Source organism: Phocoena phocoena, chromosome 1 (genome assembly GCF_963924675.1).
Source record: "Phocoena phocoena chromosome 1, mPhoPho1.1, whole genome shotgun sequence".
NCBI lineage: Eukaryota > Metazoa > Chordata > Mammalia > Artiodactyla > Phocoenidae > Phocoena > Phocoena phocoena.
The window spans coordinates 133,035,017-133,051,353 of NC_089219.1; the positions used below are offsets into that span (position 1 = coordinate 133,035,017).

The window sequence follows — 16,337 nt, forward strand, 5'->3', positions numbered from 1 at the left end:
TGTGGTTGGGCAGGTCAGGGACCTGCATGTAACCTGAGACTTTCGAATGTCCTTCACCCTCAGTCATCGACTTCCATTGAGTGTCATCATCTTACTGACTCCTAGATATGGCCATTTCTCCTCATCCCTGCTGCCATTTCTCTATGACAGATCACTATCGTTTTTCACTTCTGAACTGATCTAACTCCAGTCTTTCCTCCTTCAATACATTCACTACTTTGCAGCAACAGTAATCTTCTAAACACTCAAATCCAGTTATAGTATTCCCCTGCATAAAACTAAATGACAAGCCTTTCTGCTATTTCATCTAAGAAAACAAAAAAGCTTAAACTTAAAATATGTTCAAGGTCTTGCATGATCTAGCTGGGCCTGGCTTACCTAGCTTCGTCGCTGACTGTCTTCCCTGAGAGATCACTTCCCTCCAACTGTAACACACAACACCTTCTGTACTGTAGGCTCTAATGCTCTGGACCTTCTTTTACTTCTTTATATACACCATGGCTAGCATGCCTCTGGGCCTTCAAACATGCTGTTCCTTCTGGCTAGAAGTCTCCCCGACAGTGGCCTTTTGCTTGGCTAACTCCTACTCCCCTATTTTTTAGCGTAAGTGTGATTTTTGTCTAGGAAGCCTCCCAGATCTCCCCAGTCTGTAGGAAGTGTCCCTCCCATGGTTTCCCACTGCACAGACAACTTCCCTGACAACATCATTTATCTCACTGAGTAGAAATGGTTCGATTAGCTGTCCAATAGACCATGGATGTTTGTTTAGCATCACGTGCCCAATGGCTTCTACATTTACTGGTAGGTACTCGATAAATAGTTTCTAAATGGATGAAAAGACTGAATTATTAGAAAATTCATGATAGGATTTTAATGTTAAATTTGATGCTAAAAATGGTGCAGGAAAGAGGGTGGTTTTTTTTTTTTTTTCCTATGAGGGTATGGAAATTTCTATTTCAAGTGCTTTAGAGTGGTAGGAACCCTTAAAAATATTATGTCTATTTTTCTTCTAGCAATTGTCTCAGCAACATAGAAGGAATGGTCATTCTCCAGAGACAGTCTTAATTTCACTTATTCGACTGACATTTAAGCTTGATTGGCAAACTGTACAAGTTGGTGGTAACAGAAAAAGGATTAGACCTCTCCCCCTCAACAAGCTCACCAGAACAGTGGTTCTCATACCGGTCTGTACATTAGCATCACCTGGGGAGAGTTCAGATATCTTAATGCCCAGCTCAAACCCCAGACCACTTACATCAGAATCTCTGGAAGTGGCACCCAGGCATTAGTCTTTTGCAAAGCTCCCCAAGTCACCCCAATGTGCAGCCAGAATCAAGAAGCACAATCTAGAAGCACAAACCTTTCTTTGTGTAAGAACAATAGCAGTCACGGGATTTTGACTTTCTGAAAACTATCCAGAGTAACGTTTTCTTTTCTCAAAATTACTATAGCTGGGCTTCCCTGGTGGGGCAGCGGTTGAGAGTCCGCCTGCCGATGCAGGGGACGCGGGTTCGTGCCCCGGTCCGGGAGGATCCCACATGCCGCGGAGCGGCTGGGCCCGTGAGCCATGGCCGCTGAGCCCGCGCGTCCGGAGCCTGTGCTCCGCGGTGGGAGAGGCCACAGCAGTGAGAGGCCCACGTACCGGAAAAAAAAAAAAAAAAAAATTACTATAGCAGCACTTTTGCATGCCAGATTTCATGTGTCTCTTTGAGGTTTATTTATTTTTGGAGTTAATAGAGAAAATACAAACAATGGTAACTTCAAAGAAATTGCCATGTTTAGTTTCAGGAGTTCTTTCTTATTCATATTTTGTAATACACACACACCTTTCTTTTCCTTCCATGCAATTTACTTCCACATATACGTCATCATTAATCACATTCATCAGGTTAATGTTTCATTAACCTGACTTCCCAGGGAGCTAAAATAAGTGTGTACGACTTATATTTTATCAAAAGCACCGTGTTATAGTCTCCCTTGTCTTTCACTCCCGTGGTTACCTTTTTCTCATTAGGTGTTGTCTTTATGTGTGAAGGTTAGGCTAACCTCGTTAGGACTCATAATTCATTTGAAGTGTGAATTGTCCCAACCTTCTAACTTTACTTAGACAGCCTCTCCCTCTGAGTTAGTCATTCATCAAGATGCCATCCGAAAGGTACTGCAGTAGTAATACCTTTTTAAGAGTAATTGTAAATAGCCATCCTTCTGCGGGTCACTTTTCCAAAGAACATAAATCTACTTAAGTTCTAGAAACACAAATGTAGGTTCAGACTGCAACATTGTAAATAGGCCTTACATTGTGCCTATTTATTGTTTGACAAACGTTTGGTTGGTAAAACCCTTCAGTGAGGTTTGTCTGATCCGATCTGGGGGGAGGGTGCGAGAGGGCTTTGTAGCTAGATGTGTGTACTTGACCCATCTCTGTACACATAGGAAGATTGTTCAGTGTGGCAGAGAGTTAAAACACATAAGGTCTCAACTCTGTACTGTTGGGTTGATGATGATGATTGATGATTCATCGCTATGTGCTGTGTGTGTGAAGAACTGTACATACATTACCCCATTCGTTTCTTATGACAGATAAATTTTATTATATGATAAAATAATAGTATAATGGAGAGTAATATGAGATGGTAATATGCAATGATATAATATAATAATAACACATTTAAGTACTTTATTATCCCCTCTTCCAGATAAGGAAACTGAGACTCAGAGTATTGTTAAGTAGTCATCCCATGATCACTCAGCCAATATATGGTGCTAAAACCATTCTAACTCCAAAGCCCACGCTCTTGGCTAATAAGGCTTTTGATCGTGGGTAAATTACTACATTTCTCTGAGCCTCTTTTTCCACCTCTGAAAAATGATGGAAAATCTTGAGTGACTTCCAGATCTAAAAGTCTATATTTTATTTTCTATCTCAACAGAAGTAATGAGGAGATTTAACACTTTGGTATAACACCATTGAGAGAAGTGATACGTGAAATGTATTGCCACCAGGAAGAAGAGAAGGAGCAGTATATTATAAACACAAACACTACACAGACAAGGTCTTAGTAGGCAATACTTAGTAGGCAATACTTGGAGAGCTTCTGATCCAAATGAATAGCCAAGGTTTTATTTCTTCCCCTTGATGGGTTTTGGTGAATTGTTCTCCACTCACCCCCAAGAGGATTAGATCTAGATCTTTCTTGAAGACAGAATATTGGGTACATTTTTAAGGATTTCTAGAATTGAGTTTAAAGATTAAACACTTCTCTAAAATGTCTGAAGAAGAAATTTTAGTCAGCTTTCTAGGAAGTCTTTCCTTTGCCCAAGATTTATCTCTTTGCTTAGCGGTTAATTACGCAGGTTCTGGTGTTAATGAGATATAAATTTACATCCCAACTCTGCTATTTATTAGCTCTTTGACCTTTCAAGTCACTGATCTCTATTGAACACGACTATTTTTATCTACCAGATGGATAATAGGAAAGAGGGATACTTACAGATTTTTTTAAGGATTAAATGAGACAATAGATACAAAGAACTGAGCACAGTTCTTAGATCAAACTTCAAGTCAGAAGTAGCTGCTGTTTGTCATCATCACCATCATCATCATTTCCAGCAGGTTAATACTCCTTGTAAAACGTTGCTTTTGGCGTGTTTAACAGCTAATCTTCTTCTTTAGCAAGGAATATACTCAGCTACATTTTCATCAGGGGCTGTTGTTTCCCATCCTGTGGTTGGTTCCTTTGCCCCAGAAAAACAACATAGAGACCGGAAAGACTGAAGGTGGCATTCCAAGTGGGAAGTATAAGTCTTCAGTTACCAGGGCGGTAGGGGAGTGCATTTCCCCTGTCTATAAAGAAAACACACACATCAAAAGAGAAAGTTCATTAAATTAAAAAAAAAAATGCATGTACTTCCCTCCACCAATCAGAACCCCCTCTGAATGTTTCATCTCATCCCAGTGTGAGTTATCCAAATACTACAGTGGCTTCAAGTGGACCGTGAAAAGGAAAAAGGGGGATGTGGAGAAAAAGAAATGGAAATTAAATCGTCAGCAAGATAGAGCTGGACATACTTCAAAAATTAGGGTGGGCAAATACAGTCGGGCTGGTCTTGGAGGAGGAGGGAAGGGCATGTCCTGGAGACATTACCTAAATTTTTAGTCTCTTTTGAACTTTTTGAACCATAGCTTGATTCTCTGAGGTTCAACTGATTTTATCCTACCATAAGAAAGGGAAGAAAGACTTGGCTAATGAAATGAAATATGCAGTTGGGGCAAACGCTAAAACTCCTTAAGTACCCTGGATTTGTAATTTTAAAAACTCAGTAAAATAATATACCTAATTTTTAAGTTCTGTGTCATAACACTGTGCACATACATACATGACTAGATGCTAAACCTCTGTATATAGAGACACACAGGTTAGCTCTGATTTGGCAATTAAGGGACACACTGTAATCTTTATGTACACTCATGCATCTGTGAGAAATAGAAATTTGTTTTCTTTCCATTAAGACATTGTCTGGCTTTATAATTAGTGTTTATAGTGAATACATTCGAAGTTTATCCTTGGAATCCTCAATTCTCTTGCCATTGTAGGATAATGTGAGATTTAGGCTAATTTATTACAGCCTCTTTTGGCATGAAAGTGACTAAACCTCTGCTCCAAGCCTTGGACACTCACACACACACCTGGGCACAGGCCAGCTCGCTGCTGCAGGCTTCACAGGCCCTGGTGATGGGCATGCAGCCTTCACTTTGAACAGAGCATTTGATGAACTTATAGTTTTCCCTGTGACCTTCAATCCCAAGCTAGGGAGCGTCTTGTAAAACTGTCCTTTCTCCTCTGATATTATATTGACCGCTGATTTCTCTATTAATCAGGAAAAATAATCTTAAAAATCTAGCATGAGTAAGTGCTGCGTTGTTATATATAAGCCATTAGGTTCTTCAACTCACAATTTCTCTCCCTGATGCCCTTTCTACACTTCCTTTTTCCTACCCCATCCTGTCGCAGGCTCCCTCTAAGCCCTTCTTCAGCATACCGGGTGAGCATTTTGATTGAGAGCTTGCCTTTTTTCTTTAGTAATAAGGTCAGGTCAGGCCCAGCTAATTTATGAACTGTCTCCTGAAAGAGTCTGGGTGGGACAAAAATCTGAAGAATTAAGTAGGGTGGAAAGACTGACTAGAATGCTAACATTCCACACTTGTATCTCTCATACATGCTCACGCGCACGCGCGCACACACACACACGCACACACACACACACACACACGGAACACAGAGGGAGAGAAAGGGAGAGAGAGTGATTTTGGTCATCAGAGCTAATAACTTCCATGGCTTATTGAACATTGTATGTACCAGTCATTGTACTACATGCTTTATGTACACTAACTTATAAAATCTTCCAAGGACCCTGTAAGGAAGCTATTATTATCCCCATTTTTCAGATAGGAAAACTGAGGGAAGAAAGATGAGGTGACTTAATAAAAGTCAGAGACATATGAAGAGCCACAGCTGGAGTTTGAGCATTAGTCCCCTGATTCCAAGTCATCTGCTCTTAACCACTCTCCACACCATCTTCCTGAAGGGAATTACCCAGTGAAGCCACTAACCACCTGCTGAAGGTCACTGTGACCTCTGACTCTTCCTCTTCATTCAGGGAAAACTGGCAAAGAGAATGTTAATCAGCCTTCCCATTCCAGCCCACATCAGAGGGATGAGGCAAATGCAGGGCTCACCTGTGTAAATTCTGAAGTCATTATGTAGGTCACAACTTGCCAGAAGTTCTGGTAACTCTTTAGTGGATTCAGGTCTTATCACTGCTGTAACTTCTGGACAAGGAGCCGTGTAAAGAGCTTTGCTTTCTGGAAGAGCAACAATGATGGGCAGTGATGGATTCGTGAATTCCCAGGTGAGGGTGTGAATGTATGGACATCCTGTGAGCACTTTTCATGAGACCTGTGAGTTGGACTGACCAGGAACAGGAATATAACAATATCTAGAAGAAGAATTCTTCAACTAGAAACTTTATGAAGATAGCCAAAGGATTCCTTACAAATGAGAGATCCTACCCTCTGAAATGGAATTCATACAATTTGTGGCCCTTTTCTGCCAGACTTTTGTCCCACCCAGGCTCTTTTCCCCCACAGGGGCCACATATAGGCCTGTTTTTTTTTCCATTTAAACTTTAGACTAAGGCTTCAAACACACACTGCCTTTCACACCACTGGTTCTTGCATGCACTGCTCCTTCTACCTGGCAGGTCCTTCTCCTTCTCTAACAAACCCATCTTCAAGTGTTCCTTTCCTGATAGCCTTCCTCATGCCCCTCTTTGGGTTCCCACAGGTTAGTCTTCTGGCCTTATTATTGTATTAATATTTGTTTCTACAACAGCAGGACCTAATGTAATATATGGGCACATACCAGGTACTTAATGAATATCTGTTGACTGAACGTATGAATGGGCAAATACAGGCATACCTCATTTTATTGCTCTTTGCTTTATTATGCTTTGCAGATACTGCATTTTTTACAAATTGAAGGTTTGTGGTAACCCTGCATCGAGCAAGTTTATCGGTGCTGTTTTTCCAGCAGCATTTGTTCATTTCGTGTCTCTGCATCACATTTCGGTAATTCTCGCAATATTTCAAATCAAAAGATTATGACTCCAGGCTCAGATGATGGTTAGCATTGTTTTTATCAATAAAGTGTTTTTAAATTAATACATGTACATTTTTTAGACATAAAAGCTATTGCACACTTAATAGACCACGGGATAGTGTAAACGTAACTTTTGCATGCACTGGGACATCAAAAAATGCCTGTGACTTGTTTTATTGTGATATTCACTTTATTGCGGTGGTCTGGAACTAAACCCACAACATCTCCAAGGTAGGCTGCAACTGAATGATGAAAGATAATGAAAGCAAGAGATTCCTATTTAAGGTTTCCATGTTTTAGACCCAGTTCACCCGTGCATTTCAGTGTAATCACCAGCTCCTCAAACACACCCTGAAGGGAATAGATGTAGAATTATGCAGAATAATGTTAAGGTTTAAATTGCAGGCATTGGAGAAACCTCAGGATGTTTTTAGGTCTGGAGGTAACCTGAGCAGATTTAGTAGGAAGATAGCTCTGTCAGCTGTGTGAAGAATGCATGAGAGGGGCCAAGAGACTGGTAGAAAAGAGGTTAAATGGGGGCTGTTGAAGCGAGAGAGGCTGAGGGTTGGACAGTTTAGGCAGTGATAGATGAAGAAGTGGCCCCAGACTTGAGGTAGGGATTCAGACTTAGGGCCAGGGCATTATCGCATCTGCCAATTTGGAGACCAAAGAGTTAGCAGCAGGAAGATCAAAGATAGAAGTGAGGGGTGGAGCTTTGAAGTAGAATTGACCACACGCTTTTGGGGGTTAGCAGGTTGCTCACTCTGACAGAGAGGCTCTATTTTACATGGAAGAGGAGCTTTGTAAGTTATAAGCATTTTTATGAGTCAGGGAAAAATGAAAGGTCAAAGCCCATGCGTCCGGTGGGCCGATCCTGCCGATTACTATTTCCGGGAATGGGCCTCCGGAGGCCTGGTGTGAGCGAGGGTAGAGCAACTATGATCGGCTGTGGACTAGCTATGCCTGGAGTCTGCTGCTCTCCATTTAGGATGTTGGCTTGAGAAACCAGGTCTGCAGTTTGTTAAGAGGAAAGCTGGCCTGGAGTTTGGAAGCACTGATGGTTCTGTCTGGGGTGGAGTAGAGGACCGTGTCTTTTAAAATGGTCTAGAAAACTACTTCCTAAACTTCAATGTGCATAGGAATCACTTGGGGATCTTGTTAAAATGCAGATTCTGATTGAGTCTGTCTGGGTGGGAGCTGAGATTCTGCATTTCTAAGCTCCCAGGTGGTTTCCGTGCTGCTGCTCTGGGAACCACACTGTAAGCAGTAAGGGCCTAGAATGCGCTGAGTGAAGAAGCTTTCTAATGTCACTTCAGAGACTGACCACGTGCCCTGCAAAACGCTTAGCCAATCAATGCTTTCGTTTCCTAACCTATGTAATGGAAATAGTAATGCGGTTACTCCTTGTTGTCTTTAGGGATATTCTGTGTGGTGAGACTTTGAGATACTCTGTGCAAAGGCACAAAGTAAAGGAAAGTAGTTTATCTGCAGCTCCATTTCTAGTAACTCTAGTGCTTCCAGATTATGACGTAGGGATTGGCATCAGACAGATCCACGGTACGGGCATACCCCGGAAATACTGGGGATTTGGTTCCAGACCACGGCAATAAAGCGCATATCACGATAAAGCAAATCACACGAATCTTTTTTGGTCTCCCAGTGTGCATAAAAGTTATGTTTACACTATACTGTAGTCTATTAAGTGTACAATAGTATTATGTCTTTAAAAACAGTGTACATAATTTTAAAATACTTTATTGCTAAAAAACATGCTAAGCATCATCTGACAGCACAGGGTTGCCACAAACCTTCAATTTGTAAAAGGTGCAATACCTGTGAAGTGCAGTAAAGCAAAGCACAGTGAGACAGGTATGCCTGTACTGATCCCTGCTCTGCCAGGTAACCTCAGACAAGTTATTTCACTTCTCGAAACCTACTTAGTTCACCTATAAAATAAACATCTATACATTCATTGAACCAATGTTTATTGGCACCTGTTCTGTACCAGACATTATTGGCACCGAGCGCTGGGGATATAATAGAAACTAAGGTCTTGCCCTCACCAAGCTCGCATCCCAGTGGGCGAGGCAGGCAACATACAAAATAATTACAGAGTATCCATTCTATGCAAAAAATACACAGGTGCTTTAATTAAAAACCAAAAACATTAGAGGTATAAAATAAGGATGCTCTTGGGTGGCAAAACTTATCCTTAGATAAGAAGAAGAGCCAGCCAGGAAAAGAACAAAGAGAAAAACATCACAAGCGGAGAGAATGGTACCAACTTCCTTTGGCAGGAAAGAGCTTGAGTTGTGCTCGGGATTCTAGGTCCGGTGTGGACAAAGCACACTAAGTAAGATGAATGGGATGTAAGATGAGGTCAGAGAAAGTGTGGCCAACTCATGCGGGACCTCGTGAGTGAGAAAGTTTGGATTTTATTATCCATGCAACAGGAAGCAATTGAAATGTCCTCAGCAGGAAAATGACATGTTCTAATTTATTTATTTGTTTTTACAAAATATCCCTCTGACTGATGTTTGCAGACTAGGTAGGAAAGGGCCCAGAGGAGAAGTGAAGTCTCCAGTAAGGAGTTGAGAGATGGGAACGTGGGCTACTGCTCATGGCAGTGGAGATGCAAGAGATGTGGGAACAAATGCTGGAGTTGTTTGGGAGGTGAAACTAAGAGGACCTACTGATGGATTGAATAAGATCATACTCACTTGGGGAAGAGGTAAGACTGAGACAAAGAGGAGAATCAAGGATGTCTCCTAAGTTTCAAATTTGGGCAACAGTGTAGATGGTGGTATCATTTGCTGAGCTGGGGATGATTACAGAAGAGCATGCGTGGAGAGAAGGGAATCAAGAACTCCCGCAATCACACAGGATGGTTTTGAGGGTCAAATGATATAGACATATATCCTTCTGTACAATGCCTAGCATTTCAGTGCTCAATATTTTATTGTTTTTCTGTTATCATTATTATTACTCACGAGGGACGACTCATTGGAGACACCAGATGCCCTTGATCAGTAAAGACATGATAATTCCCTTGGACTCAACAATCATACTTTTATTTTCTCCAATGGAAAATAAATATTACTTTTGAAAACCCTGCAGTGGTGATAGAAGGATGGGGTAGACTCATGTGTGCCTCAAGCAACATCAATCAAACTTTCAGCCAAGTTTTGATTACAAGATCTTTATTTCTGGCAATGATGTAAGAAGCAGAAAGAGCACAGCTGGATTTTCGGCACTAGGTGGATACCACAAGTTCTGGAAATTGGAAAAAGCATCTTCTAACTTGGAAATTGTGGTGATTTCTCTGGAGTAGTTAGAGGGAAAATAAATACAAACCTTCCCCTACCCCCAAACCCTCATGGTACCACTTACAGAGCAAGTTGTCTGGCTGTAACTGTCGTGTTTGGTCTTTGCTAAGCATCCAGCCTTTTGGCCGGTGTCGTTAGGTGGGTGATTTTGCTCTCTGATTTCTACACCTATGGCTTATTTTTACTGGCATAGGAAAGTAGCGTAGATTTTAGTAGTTTGCCAACCTGGCTACATTTTAAGACTGCTGACAAATTTTAAAATGCAGAATGTGAGGGCAGTTCCAGGAGATGTAGGCAATCTAGTTTTTTATACAGTTCCTACATGATTTTGATGGGGCTGGTCTACAGATGTCATTTGGAAACCATTGTTGGTGTTTCCAACACCATGTTGGGGTGTTATGTTATGATTTCAAAACTCTGAGTTCTATTCTTGCTTTTGCCTTTGACTTGCTTGCTCTGTGATACCGAGCAACTCACCTCGTAGTTATTAATGTGCAGTTTCCTGCCTGTAAAATGAGATATTGTAGCCTCTCCTACTCCCCTGGGATAAAGAAAATACAGGGAGCTGGTAGTCCGTAAATGGAATATTTCAAGTGAAAGGCACTTGCACTGGACGATCAGAAAAGTCTTGGAATCTCCGTCCTGGTGAGGGCCTGTCTGTGTGCTTTGTCTAATACCCAATGCCATCATTCTTTGAAACGCAAACCTATTCACTTCATGACTTAAAAAGTGTCTCTCAGCTTTTGACTCATACACTTTATGCGAAGGGGTTGGACCATTCTGAGTAAAGCAATGTTTTCATTAATGATTTTATCAGGGTCAGAGGTTACTCCTCAAGATCAGCAAACTAGAAGAAACGCAGAGGCAGTTTTGGTACCACTGGGGGTTAAAGTTCTGCCATTGCTATAGGCTTCAGTCCCCTTCAGGGGCCCGACGTGGAAACCAAATTTCCTGGAGCTGGGAGGAATACAGGACACCTTGAATTCCTACCACAATCTCAGTCCCTTTTTGAACAAAGGCCAGAACCAGCCCATGGCACTCAAGTGCCAAGCTCCATACCATGGGACGTCAAGAGTCATTTCCTAAGTGGGTATAGACAGTCATTGACATGGAGCCAGTGACACTGACCAATCAAATGCTTTGCGAGAAGTCTGAGGGTTGGGCCTGAATTGTGTCATCTGATTGATTGACATGCAGAAGACAGCCCCTGTATAAGGGAGATGAAACTGCAAGGAGAATCTGTGAGGTTGAGGGGGCATAGGAACCCCTGCAGGAAGGAAACAGGATTGCCTAGGGAATCAGCCCTGTCTCCCAGCCTCTCCCCACTCCTTCCTGGAGTGCCTCCTCTGGGGTCCAGGGGCACCCATGTGAACTGTGTTGCTTCCCTTGCCACCTTACAGCCTTCTCCCTCCCTTATCACCGATATGACTGGTGATTTGCAGTGCAGGGCCTGTCACATTACCTGGGTACCACCCGCAACGGCCAACTCACTCTTCCCCAGCCAAGCTTGATCTCTCTACCCTTATCCCTGAGGTTATTAAACTGGCAAGGAAATATATGAAATCGGCATTCTTGAATGGCTCTCCACTCTGGGCAAGAAAAGGGAGGACTGTTTCCGTGGCTGAAGTGTTCCAACCAATTCAGAGAAAAATACCACATGAAGTCAAAATATTGTTGTCCTGGCCAAGCAAGGGTTTTCCTTTATGACCATGCTGACATGCAAGGTTTACAGCCTTGCCTCTCCCCTGGTGTCAGTGGTATTGCCTGCTCTCTCCAGCTGGGGAATGGCAGTTCAGCAGAGGTAGAGGAAGGATTTCATCTGTGGGAGGTGATAGAAAGGAGAGAGTCCCTGGGAGAATATAAACTCTGTAGTGTGAAAAAAGAGTAGACTATCCAGCCTAGGAGAGGGACAAAAATGAGCTTCGTTATAGTAAAAGGAACTGCATATGCTTCCTTGAAAATCGATTAGAGAAGACATTTTTAAATGTCATCTTCCAGGAATAAAGGCGCAGACGCAGAGAATGGACTTGAGGACACGGGGAGGGGGAAGGGTAAGCTGGGACGAAGTGAGAGAGTGGCATTGACATATATACACTACCAAATGTAAAATAGATAGCTAGTGGGAAGCAGCTGCATCGCACAGGGAGATCAGCTCGGTGCTTTGTGACCACCTAGAGGGGTGGGATAGGGAGGGTGGGAGGGAGATGCAAGAGGGAGGGGATATGGGGATATATGTATACATATAGCTGACTCACTTTGTTATATAGCAGAAACTAACACAACGTTGTAAAACAATTATACTCCAATAAAGATGTAAAAATAAATAAATAAATAAAATGTCATCTTCCTTTAGGGAAAGAAGCCTTATACTAAAGAGTACACAGTGTGTGATTTTACTTATGTAAAGTTTAAGAACAGGCAAAATGAATCTAAGCTGATGCAAGTCTGAAGAGTGTGGGTTGCAGGGGTGTGGGAAGGTTCAACTGGGAAGAGGGATTTCTAGGGGGGCTGGAAATTCTCTGTACCTTGATCTGAGTGGTGATCACCCAGGTGTATTCACATGTAAAAATTTCTTGAGCTATGTACTGAGTTGTGCAATTTTCTATACATAATTTAGTGCTCTGCAAAAATGAATCTTCCTTTTTTGGTCACACTTATAAATGTGGCATCCGGATAAAGGGCTGTTCAGTAGGATAGAGACATTACTGATAATTCAAAGTGGATTGTATAGCGTAAGAGCTGCAGCTGAACCTGACCCAGGAAGGGCCACAGGCTTCAGCAGCAGGATGACCTGGGTCCAAGTCCTCTCTAGCTTTTACTGTGGATCTTTGAGCTAGCTTTAAATCTCTCAGGCTCAGTTTCCTTCTCTGAAATGTGGATAATAATATTTACCTTTATATGCTGTTTGGGGGATTCAGTGAAATAATGTATGTAGGTGTCTTTCCAAACACCTGAAATACAGCTCAAAAATAGTATTTATTATTAACAGATAGTAGATATATGTCCACATAAACTATGATGCTAAAGAATTCCAGTCATAAAATCAGATTTCTATCCTAAAATATTACTGGGAATAAAGGTATGAATCTAAATAACTATTTAATAATAAGTTAAACACTCCTTCACGAATATCTAAGTGGATATTGTTAAAATATGTTAAACTATTAAAACTTATTTAAATTTTTTGAAATCAGCTGCATTCTGTGCTGTAGGCTCTTGGTCAAATTATTTAACATCTCTGAGTATGTTTATCTATAAAATGGGAATGATAATACTACTTCATTAGGGATACTCTGATGGTTCACTTTGTTAAAATATATAATGTGCTATGCAGTGTGCCTAACACACTGTGAATTTTGGTTAAATAATTCAATTTGGCAAATATTTGATTAATGCCTAATATAAGACAGATTTTTTTTTTTTTTAGTTCTTGGGAATTAAAAGCAAGAATAAAACACAATCCTTGCCTTCAGTCAGCTTCCAACCTAGTGGGAAAGGCAGACACGTACACATGTATAAAATAATGTGATAAATGTTGTACTAGTATAATATTAAAATACTGGAGAAGCATGCAGGGGTCATTGCATAAAAGTATGATAGTCCATTAAACGTGTGTAGATGGTGGGCATATTTAAATTTAAAAAGAACATCGTGGGCTTCCCTGGTGGCGCAGTGGTTGAGAGTCCGCCTGCCAATGCAGGGGACACGGGTTCGTGCCCCGGTCCGGGAAGATCCCACATGCCGCAGAGCGGCTGGGCCCGTGAGCCATGGCCGCTGAGCCTGCGCGTCCGGAGCCAACGGGAGAGGCCACAGCGGTGAGAGGCCCGTGTACTGCAAAAAAAAAAAAAAAAAAACATCGTGATACTGGAAAATAAAAATTTAAGGCCACCGTGTGGTTGAATCAGGGGTCAAAGAATTATTTCTATTTTAGAATCACAAGCTTATCTTATGTTCTGAATCAGAAGTGGATGCATTAAAACAGCAAAATGGACAGCACCTTCAGTTTGGCAGTGAGTTAGAAGGGGAACGGGATGGAGTTTGCAGCAGCAAAACCTAATTCTGTTGACTACTGTCCACCACAAATGCAGTCTCTTTGGTTGGAGGCCACATCTGTGCATGCAAAGGAAGGGCAGTTCTTCCAGGACACTGTGGAATCGTGTCTACTCAGAGAATCTCACGAAAGCTATGAATGCTTTCCAAGAAAAAAATGGACTTGTAAGCAAACAAAATGGCCATAGTAATTTCCAGTAAGGCTCTTGCTCTTCTGAAGTTCAGGGTAAGAGCCTCTGTTTTAAGAAGACCCCTACTGCTGTATCTTCTCCCCTCTTTGGAGAACCAATAAATATTGGCAGCTTCATTGATTACATTACCATATTAACACTGATGATCCTCAAATGACTTCCGTTTAGTCCCCTGAGTGTGTGATAATCATTTCTGTACTCCATCCTACCAGGTATTTTCCAAGTGCACTTGGGTGTGAGACTGCTCCAAGATGAAGAGCTTAATGAAAACCCAACTGAAAAAGTCTAGATGCTGCTCTGATAGTTATAAAAACTCTCTGGAGAGTAATCTACAAAATATTACTATATAACAGCTAATGTGATCACTGCTATTACGTGCACATTACTATTTTTACTTCCATGACTTAGAAATTAGACTAGAGAGGTATGACATTTGGCTAACGAGACCCAACTGCCCCTGTCTATTTGCTAATCCTTAGCCCATGTTACTGAGGGTCCAGTCTTCTCCCATAACCTCCTTGAGGGATTTTGATGGGCTGTTTTGCTTTATGTCTTATCAGCAAGTTCCTGAAGATCCAGTGCCTGGAAGATGGAATCTGGGAGCAAGGCAGCTGCGTCCCAGTGGTGTGTGAGCCCCCATCTCCTGTCTTTGAAGGCATGTATGAATGCACCAACGGCTTTGAGCTCAACAGCCAGTGTGTGCTCAACTGTAACGAGGAAAGTAAAAGGGTAAGGATGACTTGAACTTTATATTGGATCAGGTTGTGCTCTAGTCTTGGTGACCAATCCAAGAATGTTCCGTAGAAATGATCTAAATGAATTGCAACAGGCAGGGCCTTACGAAGCTGGGATTCTAACCAGGGGTGTTGATATTATTTGATAGGGAATTCAGAAGAGGCCACGTTTTTGGAATATTCTCTCCTGACTTCAGAACTTCCTCTTGGATAAGAAGAACAACCTGATGGGTTGGGTACCTGGGTAAATTGCAAAAATGCTGGGATTCTGATTTGGCAATGTGATTTCCTCTGATCTAACTTGGCTGGAAATGCTGGTATTACACTTTTTAACAGAACAGAGTCCTGAACAGAAACACGAATTCCTCAGCAAAGGCAAAGCCGAACGTGCTGTTTGACTATTCTTCTCCCTAGGATTTTGGCGTGAGAGGTCTCAAACAACACCCACAGTCTTATCACGGTTATGTGACTAAAATCAATTTTATTTTAGAATCTTTTCAAGTACCACACACATACACGAGACAGGAAGTTAAGCAGACTTCCTAGGCAAAGATCAATGACCTTGACTGCTCTCCTGGAACATGCCTTTATCTCAGTGTCCAGTACTCCAAGGTAAACACTGCAGGACAGATTTGAAAAGAATACTCCATGAAATGAGACCCCTTAGAAATCAACACATCTGTTTGCACTGATTGTTTAAGGAGTCAAGGAGTTGGCCAGATGAAGGGAGAGTTATTGTAATTCTAAAATCTTACTTTCTTGGGGTTTGTGAGTTAGTGCTACTCTCTGTGTTCTGCCTATAGTATACTTTGTGATTGCTGGGGATGCGAAGCCAAGAGTTACACAAACCAGCATACATGTGGAGAAAGGGACTAGAACTTTGGTGAGATCAAAAGCATCTATGATGTTTCCATTCAAGCAGAAAGGCAAAAAGCACCTCCAGAAAAATTATGAATTAGTTTTACGGGCTCAAGCTCATATTGAAAAAAATCTGACATTTGCCACAAGCAGCATCTGTGGGATAGTATGAATGGATCAATGCAAAACAACACCACCATCGGGGAAAAAAATTCCAAAAACTATCTCAGAATACATGGGCTACTGTTGATAGCTCACCGTATCCTTACATCCAAAGGAAAATACATTGTTAATGAATTTTATTAATGACAAAATTGTTCATGATTCCTTCACATCAAAACAGCAAAATCTCGTCTTGACTTTTTGTTTGCGGCGGGGGAGGCGGTGGTCAGAAACAACATGGTTTATTATCTCAATATTGTCTTTTAGTCCAGGTTCTAGAAGTTGGAGAACACTACCATTTAATCAGACCACCTTTTCCCCCACTCTAAAAGAAGTTAGCAAAACAATAAGGTACAT

General features: G+C 41.6%; 1 protein-coding gene across 1 annotated transcript in view; it reads left to right on the forward strand.

Annotated features, from left to right (window-relative positions):
• The window catches only part of PAPPA2 (pappalysin 2), a 281,960-nt gene that overhangs the window by 214,218 nt on the left and 51,405 nt on the right, over positions 1–16,337 (forward strand). The window contains exon 17 of the mRNA XM_065870845.1: positions 14,787–14,955. Coding sequence (XP_065726917.1) covers positions 14,787–14,955 — 169 coding nt within the window. The remainder of the gene's footprint in view (positions 1–14,786; positions 14,956–16,337) is intronic.